At 51.6% G+C, this 10,560-nt stretch overlaps 2 protein-coding genes across 2 annotated transcripts; one reads left to right on the forward strand and one right to left on the reverse strand.

The window, feature by feature from the left end:
* Positions 1 to 6,494: 6,494 nt before the first annotated feature.
* LOC131207230 (uncharacterized) lies at positions 6,495 to 8,851 on the forward strand. The gene is made up of 2 exons (XM_058199840.1): positions 6,495 to 8,594; positions 8,657 to 8,851. Exons 1-2 carry the CDS (start codon positions 6,495 to 6,497, stop codon positions 8,849 to 8,851), a joined length of 2,295 nt encoding a protein of 764 aa, XP_058055823.1.
* Positions 8,852 to 8,896: 45 nt separating this feature from the next.
* Positions 8,897 to 9,964, reverse strand: LOC131210333 (MKI67 FHA domain-interacting nucleolar phosphoprotein). The gene is made up of 2 exons (XM_058203564.1): positions 9,857 to 9,964; positions 8,897 to 9,793 (listed from the first exon to the last, which is right to left on the reverse strand). The coding sequence occupies exons 1-2, from the start codon at positions 9,905 to 9,907 to the stop codon at positions 8,990 to 8,992; spliced, it is 855 nt and encodes a 284-aa protein (XP_058059547.1). The 5' UTR covers positions 9,908 to 9,964; the 3' UTR covers positions 8,897 to 8,989.
* Between the last annotated feature and the right edge of the window lie 596 nt (positions 9,965 to 10,560).

Consider the following 10,560-nt stretch of genomic DNA (forward strand, 5'->3'; position numbering starts at 1 on the left):
GAAGGAGAAACTTGCACCGTGTCATAAGAGCATTTTGCCAATGACAAAAATCCATGAATTAAAATTCGAATTGATAAGTAGCATCCACCGTATTCGCCAGATTTAGCCCCCAGCGACTTCCATGTGTTTCCAGGCCTAAAAAACGTCAAGCGTGGAAAGTGTTTTTCATCAAATGATGAGGTCACATAATAGGCCAACCATTAGCAAACGTTGACAGCAGACAAACCTGGGCCGTGGTGTAACTCTACAAAAAAACTGTAGACCAGGAAGTGGATTAAATTCAGCTCGGACTTGTGTTTCATCAACCATTTTCACTGTTTAACCATACCGCTCACCGCTGTTTTGGTGACACCGTCAAATGGAAAGCCTCATGCCTCTGGGCACTGCGGAAGGTTCCGCTTCGATTCCAAGTGGTCCTTTCGCTTTCGCACCCGCGTCCTGGCATTGGAATCGGAACTCGCGCAGTCGAGCGTGGAATTCTGCGAACAGTGACTTCGTAACATTATAAATGGATAAATGGATTATCAACATTTTTGTGCGAAGCTCACAACTAATGAGGATCCATTGTAAGCACTTCGTCACCCACAGAAGTTGAAGCCAGTTCACCGGGACTGTCCCCAAGCCCGCTCCCTTCTCCTGCCCGGCACTGGCACGCAGCATTCTTGCCCCATTAGGACCACGTAAAGGGGGGGGAGGCTCGGACACTAAAAACCGCGCCACTTAGGACCGAAAGAATCGTGCGAACGAAACCTGTGGCCCATCGCACCTGCGGCTGCTGACGCCTGTCGGTGCGGGGCCGTAAACTTTGCACCGACCTCACCTCGTTATTAATGAGACCAGCGGGCGGCTCCGGGACCGGGCGCTTAATGGCTCCGACTACGTGGATCGGCGCGACCCGAAATGGAAACCGGGCCGCCACCTGACCGAGGGGCCACATTCTGTGTCAAAGATAATGACTTCCAATTGGGACCTCTCTTCGCGCCCGGCACGCGCCCGGCCCCTTCTGCCGGCTTCCCAAGTGCCGCGCAAATTTGCACATCGTTCGCTTCCGCGTGTTAGTTTTTCACCAATCAAAACAAACCGCTTTTTCCGCGCGAAACCCGGCGACCCCTGGCTGGCCCCTTTTCGGGGCTCCCGGAACGGGGCCCGGCCGGCCACCCGCTGTGGAGAGAGTGTGGCCGTGATGGCGGACGCTAAGGTAATTGGCAAACGCCGGGTAGGCCAATGGCCCGGGGCTGTAGGATGATCCCCTTTCCGGAGATTCCCGCTCGGCGACAGATTTATCGCCGGGCGGCGGCAATCAGACGAAACGAAACGGATAAGCAGCTCCGGCGCTGTCACTTCCGATCCGGACGCTTGCAAACCGGAACTTGCCCCCTGGCTGGCGCACTGCAGCGACGGATGCAACGGTTCACATTGTCTCCAGCGCTCTCTGCTTCCGCGTCCCAAGGCCCCCCCCCAAGAGGTCTGCCGGAACGCACCCACATAATGGCGCCCGGCGTCTTGCGTAGCCTTCACGCAACTCTGCATGACCCTCGCGGCGCAGGCGCAGGTCCCATCTTCAGTGGGAACTGTTTGCATTCAATGGCCCCCCCGCCACCCCCAGGCATTTTATTAGACGCGCGTGCCTCACCACTCTCCCTGGCCCACCCGCTCGTACCCCTCTTCCCCGCGCGGGGGGGCTGGCGATGATGACGACGAATCATCCGGTTGTTTGTGGCGTGACGGACCACGCGGTACTTATTTCGATCTAATTGGCTGCCAACAGAGAGAAATTATCAAAACGCCATTAAGGGACCGTAGGGGGGTGTAGGGTGGGCAGGTGGAGGTGGTACGGTTGTCAACCCGAGTCCTCGCCTTCCTCCCCGCCGCTGCCGGGAGGTAAGCCACTCGGTGGGCAATCCACCTCGGTCATAACCATTAACCTGTTCGCTCGCTCCGCTCTTCGTCTCGGGCGACGCGTCCGGACGAGTCATCTCCTTTCTCCAGCCCCCCTCACCTCAGGCAGCCAGTACGCATGTATATGATGGGTGCGTTCTTGGAAAAGCCCTGGAAAAAGAGGGAGACACAGCGCCAAGAGTCCGAGAGAGAGAGAGAGCGCACGAGCGAACAGAAGACAGATAAGAGAGGCGGAAGATCCCAAGACGCGCGCTGGCCGGGGGATGGAACTGCACACGGTCCGTCCCGCTCCCCCACCCCCCACCGCCCCGCTGTTGAGCGGTTCATCCTCAATTCTGAGGAACCGGCACCAGAACCACGCTCTCTAACGCCGTGGTGCTCCTCGTGTGCCAAAGTAGCCTTTGCTTCGGGGGGGTTCTGGTTGCGCGCCATTGACCGCTGGCGAAAATTTATGGATGTGTGTTTGGCGTGTGTGCGTCTCTCCCTCTCTCGCCCTCTCTCTCTCCGTCCGGTTTCTGGCATTGCGCCGTACGTCGTTTTGAATATAAAATCTTGCAACCGAAACTGCAACATTCTGCAATGGGGTGCAACGGACCATAAGTTGCCCTGCCCGGACCCTGAGCCGCCCGGCTGGAGGCCGGTGGAGCCGGAACAGGGGCCATGAATCATTCTTTCGGGCGGACACACACATGGACAGGCACATTTCGAAGAGGTTGCGATCGCGCATTCCTTCATCGCCCCCCGGAGGGGGGTTTCCATCTTTTGCGCAGCATCATCTTCATCGCGCCGTCGCAGGTTTCGGTGGCCGAAAGTGCCCAGAATGATGGTGGGGAGAGGGGGGCGGAGCGGAGGGCGGGACCGGAAAATGGGAGACAGGTTGCTACTTACGGCAATCGATTGCTGCACCTCATCGCTCTGGCTGAGTGTCGCTTCGATCGGCGATGACTGTGGAGAACCTTCCACGAACCTGCTTCCTGCTGCACAGGAAGTCACCACAGACACAAACACGCAGACACAAGCACGAACACAGTCCACTTGCTACAGGATATTGCCGGAGCTACCGGAGAGATACCGGAACTCCGGAACTAACGGCTTGACCGGCCTAACCTGGTGTATTCGCGAGCGCGCGAAACAACTCACTGCTGCTGACTTGGTTCTTGACCACTTGACTCACGCACGCGGCAGCACGTAGTTTGCGCAAATTACGCACCAGAGATCAGTTCCTCGATCGCTTTGAGCTCACAGTCGTCGTTGAGATTCGCGTCCGTTCGCGGCGACTTCACCGGTCCGAGTGAAGCGATCGTCCGGACGAGTTGCCCCAAGAAAAGCTTCCCAGCCCGGCACGGCCTCCATCTCGCTCGACACTCCCTCTTTCTCGCTCCCTCGAGTGGAGGGCCCTTCCTCGGCAATCGGGCACGATCGTAGCGAAAGTTCGGAAGATCGCGCATCGCGGCAGAAAAAAGCTCCACTCATCATCACCGAGCGGCCATCATCAGCGGCATCGTGGGATAGCTTGGGATTTCGGTCTCGAGGCACCGTCTTCTCAGGTGCGCGTGAGGTGAGCCCGGCCCGGTCGCGCGTTTCGCGATGGAGATAAATGGACGGAACGAACGGAGGTAACAACGACGACAGAAAAACCAAAAACGGACGTCGGACGAGAATGATCGAGCAACCGAGAGCGTGATGGCTTCGTGAACTCGGGCCGCTGATCGATCGCCAAGGTGTCCATTCTTGTCCAGGGTAAGCATACGGCCCGGCAGATCGCACCCCAAAAAGCATCATCAAATGCATCCCACGAAGGAGACTTTCACGGCCACGGGATTAGGAGAGCTCTCTCTCTCTGCTTGCACAGATGCACTTGCCGTGTGCAACAAGGCCAGCCCCACAACCACCGATTCCGGGTGTCTCTCTGTGTGTGCCGCGTGGGGTCATCCATGCTGGGCTGTAATACTTTCCCCATCGGTCGGTCCGCCGATGGCCGGCTCTAGGAAATCTGGGACAAGCGGCAACAAACACTTCCCCGACACTCCCATTCGGCATTCCCGGCGAGATGCGGGATGCTCCTCGCGCCTTATACGGCGGTCGGTGACGACGGCGGCGGCGGCGGCTGTGGCGGACACTATAGACACGATGTCTCAGCGCGCCTGAGAACCAACGGGCGATAGGCGCCTGCAGCAGCTGCAGCGCACACGAAATGCGGTCAACGCTTCCAAGAATGGGCTTTCGGGATGATTTGCGAGGATTATCCGAGGATGGGTACGGAGCTAGTACGTACGCGGTGACCGATTGGGACGCTTGCCGCGGTTGGGAACGGTCTCGGGCGGGCGCAAGAAATAGCGACGCAAACGAGCGAGAGAGAGAGCGTGGAAAAAAGAGTGGACTTTCTCGCGGTGCGATTCGATGATTGCCTTTTTCCTACCCACCCGAACGTGCGGATTAGGGCACGTTCTGATGATCCGCCCAGGGGTTCCGCGGGGGGGAGCGCTTGTTTACATGCTGGAACCGCGTCCGCTTTCTTCGTCCGTGCGTCCCGCTTGGTCCCGATGATCGATCTAACCAATCGATCGATCGATCGATCGGCCGATCGACGCTCGTGAGCAGGCGCAACGGCACCACCGAGAAAGGTCAAACGGTAACGGGGGTTCAGAATGACTGTTTATTTGGTGGTGCTGGTTTTTTTTGTCTACCATCCTGGACTTCCTTCCTTCTTCTGGAAGTGCCGTCACGGCGGGAGGCGTATGTGGCGAAAGGACGAACCGGCAGCTCGTGACGCCCGATTTGGCGATGCTATTTTTGTGGTGACTTTTCACAGGTCATCTTTCATCATCCACCGGCACCCGTCCACGATGGCCGTCGTGGGGCCATCGGGCCTTTTACGGATGGTGTTGGCTCCGAGGGGCCTAAACAATAAACATCTCAATGGCGCATTAATTGCGCGCTTCCAGAGAGGCTCGTCCCGGGGCCTGCGGTGTGTGTGGTAATTGAACAGCACCTGGCCTGGGTGGGTTGACGCGGAGGAGGTATCCCGCGTCCTGGCCGCATGCTGATTCTATTTTTAATGGATGCCGCAATTCTCGGCCAGTGAATTGGTCATTTCGGTGACATGGTCGACATTTGGCGACTTCGCACAAGCTTTCTGGGTCTCTGGTGGATGCTGAAGTGTCGGGAATTGAGCTGACGTCTTCTGATTGACGTGGCGAATACAATTGGTCTACGGAAGAATCCCAATGCTGAAGAGTATGTTATTAACACGCGTCCGTTTCGGGTTGACTAGTGACCTGCATTTACAGCCACTAAAGTTTTGCCAACATAAACGAATGTATTTGGGTGGAACTGATTCCACTAGCGACACTAATGCAGCTTTTAGCGATTTTACGCCCATTAGACCGCCACGTGTTAACACCTGCCGGAAGCAAAGAGCGACAAAGAGACTCCTCGTTTTACAGCTTACCGGCAATGGTACTACTTTGTCGTTTTGTATTCATTTCCTGATCAGGGATCGGGTCGAGGTTTTTATTACCCAGTTTTATGACCCTTTCTGCCGAGCATAACGCGACGTATCCGTCAAAATGACACGTGTAATCGACCATTGATTCGATACCGATATTCTGTGGCGCTACCGACATCGAGGTACCGTTGCCGGACCTTCCATTGAACGCGGGCCCATCGATCGGCCCCTGTGGCCTAAAAAGCGTGCAAACGAAAGTCAAAATATATCAGTCAATGTCAGCAAGTCACCGGCCGACCGGCCCCCTTTCACATGTCGCCCGTGCTCGTGAGCATTTCTTCGCGCCGCAGTCCAATTATGCATAATGCACCGCACGATTCCCGACTGCCCGGATCGCAATGCACCGTCACCGTCGGCGGCGGTCGGGCTCTTCTCATGCAACAAGGGCACGGTTTGGCTTCGCAAAACGACGCACCCTAGAGAGGGCTGCGCCTTATTAAAACACCCGCTGCACCGACCCGACAACGGCCGGGTCGGTGCACGTCGTCGGGATGACAGCATGATTGTAGAAACCATTTCAGAATAATGCATCCCAATTGCAGCTTCTCAGGGGCCTGCATCACTAAGTAACGCTTGCAGTTAGCAGGTGAACCGAGAAAACGAAAGGTTTTTCTTTGAAAATATTAATGAACCCATTTGTACGGATGGGCATGCGGTAGTACGATAAATTAAGCATGCTCGGAGATAAGATGTGAACTTCCAAGCTTGATAGCATTTGTGCTCGTAGCAGTGCTGTGATCTGTAAGCAAAATACGATTTAAATGGGCGCTCGTTCCGCTTTAAGGCACAAGTTTCATTCACCGTTCAATGTTGATTCAATTTTCAAAACCATAGTCTTTTTCCATTCCCTTCGAGGTTAGTGCGCTATCCCATTGCATACTTCTAGGGGTTTTCCTTTGAAAACCAGAAAGCAAAACGGTACAATCGGACCAAAACGTGATGTAATTTAAATCGGTGAATCCTAGCAATCATTGTAATATTTGCTTCACATTCGTGAACGTTGAACGTTGAGCCCGATCTGTGAGAAATTTTTGAGTGTGAACTGAATTTATGGTTTCAAAATTGCATAGTTTCGCCGGTCGGAATCATGAGCCAGTTGAATAACAATCAACAAAACCAGAACGGTGAAGAACCTCTGGAAGAACAGGGGCGCCGGGTCATTTGCAGTCTCCCAATATCGCCGTCGGTATTTGGGGGATCGTACATTTTTAATGACGAATACAGTACCGACAGCCCTACGTCCATGGTTTCGGAGTTGAGCTTTTCGCCCGACACGTCCGAAGGCACCTTGTATGCGGAGGTGCACACGAATGCAGTTCCGATCGTCGAGTTTCCGTCGGAGGAGGATGCGCGAAGGAATCGGCTCTCGTCCCAGGATCAAGTTATCACACCACAAATGATTGGCGCGGCGTTGAAAAAATCCGGTACGGTGCTAATGCAACGATCCCGCGACAACCGGTTGGCACGGCAGCTTGAAGAAATGCGAGATTTAATGCGCAACGAAGACGAACTGGTAGTTCTGAAGGAACCGAGCGTAAGTCAGATGGCTTCACAGCCTGCTTTTCCCAGGGATGCGATGGAGGAATTTCTCGAGCACTCGGAGACAATGTTCAACCTAGTGCATGATGCTAATGTTCAAATGGCCGGAAGAGCGGACAGCATCGAGAGAATAAGCCGACATAGTTCCGAAGAAGTTTTGCCAATTGATAACCGTGTTTCCAAGGAGTTTGTTGGATGCTTCAGCCGTAACGATGATACGGTCTTATACAAACGGACGATAGCCGTTGCGCAGGAAGCCCAACCCTCGCATGATCCGGCGAGACAATCGTTGGAAAACATCGACACGGTCATAGCACAGCACGCTCAGTGTCTCCACGAGGCGGAAACCGTAATGGAACCATCGGTTCACATTTATCAACGAAATGACGACAACCTGCTCGCATTGCTAACGTTTTCGAAGGACTCATCGGCTGTGTTAAAGACATCCAACGCAATGCTAAAAGAAGCGCCAATCGCCGATCTGGATAAAACCATTCGGCAGACTTATCGGAAAATTGTTGCCAATCCGGACGAAATGATATCGATGCAAACGGAAGTAGCTTCCTCTTCCGATTATCAGGCGATGAAGGAAACATCTCCTCGCCATACACAGCGGCTTGGAGAGGACTCGCAACAAACCTTTTCCACGCGTCCGTCTAGCTTCGGCTTGACGAACGAATCCAACAACCTATCCGGTGATCTAGAGAAACAGCAAACCGAAGTGTATACCACCGTATCCGGGAGCATTAGCGATCAGCATGGAAACCTGGCTGTCCAGTTCGATGCTCAAGCGGGATCCCTGGATAAGGAAGAGCCGACAGAGGAGTGTGTAATTCGTGTCGAAAGACTGTCAGACGAATTTGACCTTCTCTCTGAAAGTCTCACCTTTCAAGTGATCGGCGATGAAGCGGAAAACGTCTCTGACACGTTCGTTGTTGCTACTGTTATCGAAGAACTCACGACAGATGAACGCCTTCTGAAAACTGAGCAGCTATCTGGAACTATTGTACTGTCGGAAACCATCCTCGAGAGATTAGGCAGATGTTTGAAGGGATTGTTGGAACCTGTAGCAATTATGGTGTACAACATATACAAAAAGCTGGAAGGCATCGATTACTTGAGAAGTGGTTCAACAAAAATCGTCAGCGTGTCCCATTTCTCTTCGTCCAGTCAGGAGAACAGTGTCGTTGAGTCACGTAAAGATGAAGGGTCGGAACTCCTGAAAAACGATGCCCAAAGTAGAAGCTTTACAAACTTTTGCGCCCTAGAAAATTTGCAAGAAATACGAAGTATTTTCGGTGAGACCAATGATCATCTCACGGTAATTCAATCTGATGTCAGTGCCATCAAAACGAAGATGAACTTTCTAATAGAGGAACAAAACCAGAAAGTAAAACAATCACCACCTTCAACTGATATCCAGCACGTTCTTCAGCGGCCATCGAACCGAGAAACACAACAACTAGGGAATATGAAGGATAAGGTAGTCACGCAGACAGTATGCTTGGCGTTGCTAGCAAATCACTTCCTGAGCAACGGACTCTATTGCCCGGTAGAAATTTACTCTTGCCACGCGGTTTCCCCGGAAGCGATGGTCGTCCATTGGACCGTTGATCAGGATCTACTCAGCTGTATCATCGGATTCGAGGTAAACCAAAGACTGCCCATACGAATGACAAATCACTTCCAACTTTTGCTTCGTCTTTTCAGATTTTCGTTGATGGTGTGTTGAGCTCGGTTTGCTTTTCCAACAGACGGCGAACGGCGCTGCTCGGAAACATCGATCTTCAGAAACAGCATCACATAACGCTGCACGCCACACCGGATCAACTGACGAGAGAGGCAAAGGTAGAATGGGCACCAGCTTTTTTCCTGTACCATCTGTTGGACGAATCAGTGCATTGATTGACTTTGTTTGCATCAATCCGAATTCTGGGTGACTGGTTTATATCAGATAATATTCTTTTTATTAGTATACAAAGTTCCAACATCAGGAATCGTGATTGAAAAAAACAGGAGAACAATGTTACTAAAACTAGCGTGTTACTTGCGCTGCCGCTTCGTGGACGAAGTAACCAGTAGGTTCCCCTTGCCCGTATTTTGCCGCTTTTTGATTCCTCGTCCTTTGGTGGTCTTTTCTTCTTTTCTGACTTTTTTCACTTTCTCGTTGGCCGACTCCACTTTGACCACTTCTGGGAGCATTTTCTTAGCGTACTTGGTTGCGGCAGCAACCGCGGCTTCTTTTTCGGCGGTTGTCTTAGGACGACGTTTTTCAGATAAATTTTGCACGGCCGCAGGAGCTGGCTCAACTTCTTTTTTACTTTCTTGTTGCTCTTTCTCGAGGAGCTCTGCGGTCTTTGTGTACATGTTCTTAAGGTCTGTGGCTTCGCCGAGATCGTTGGCGGCTCGTTTCACCTTGGCCAACTTGCGAGCTAATCTAGCTTTTAACGATGATTCGCTTACTACGACCTTATTTGCTAACGCCGCCTGGCGCTTGAGCCATTTTGCATATATTGTGGTTTGTTTTCCATCCGCATCAATTAATTGTCCCGCATTGCGTGGAATGCCCTTATACTTCTTCGGTAATACAGACGCTTGCAAAACTTGGTCAAAGAGCGGATAGTTGTTTACGGAGCTGGCCGCGATTTCTGCGACCTCGTAGATGCTGAATTTCACGTACGCGTGGCCCAACTCGCGCGCCGTTGTCTTCGAGCGTCCGACAACCACTTTTTCGATGTCTCCAAAGTGGCGAAAGAAAGAACGAATCTTTTGCTCCACGAAGCCTTTTGGTAGATGGCGCACCAGAATCGTACCCGACCCTCCCGTTACTTTCGGCTGGTTGGCAGTCTAAAAACAGAAACAATGAGATGAGCAAAGTGTTCCAAGTAGCATTCACAATTATTCGGTCACCTGAGCTTTAGGTTTTGCCAAGCGTTTACTGCTCAGCACTTTTTTGCTCATTTTGAAGAGAATTTCTTTAAGAACTGAAACACAGCGCGTTTCCACGCGGTACCGAAGAACGATTGCAACGCACGTTGGCGCATTTGTTTACGTTTTTGACACATCAATATGCGGACGTCAAAATACACTGCAGGGTTGAGCACTACGATACCCGTACAGTGAGTACTAAAACTGATTCAATCAACTGGTGTAATGATTCTTTTCTACTTCTTTCATTGAAATACTCATTACTAAATATAGTGTATGGTATCAGCATTCTTTTTTAAGTTCTATGAATTTGAACTCGATGTATGGATGTTTGCAGCTTGAACCAATAAAATTTTTTTGAATATGGCTTGAAACTAGTTTTTAGTACACGGTTTCATGACAAAACATATGAAAATATTTCTCCGAAAATTTATAGTTGGACTTTTTTAGACAAATGGATTTTGTTACCCTTAGTTCAGCTTGATACTCCTTAAAAACAGTAGCTAATCGGCATCACGAAAACTTTCGTTGATGATGAACTTATATGAATGATTGCAGATCAAACATAGAAAGCGTTAAGAATTAGTGTATTATTGCATAATCTCCTTGAATTGATGCCAACACATTGCTTACCTTGTCATTTTCGTAGTACGAATTTAGTTTCTCAAACGCTCAATAAAACCACT

This window comes from Anopheles bellator, chromosome 2 (assembly GCF_943735745.2).
Source record: "Anopheles bellator chromosome 2, idAnoBellAS_SP24_06.2, whole genome shotgun sequence".
In the NCBI taxonomy this organism is placed as follows: Eukaryota; Metazoa; Arthropoda; class Insecta; order Diptera; family Culicidae; genus Anopheles; species Anopheles bellator.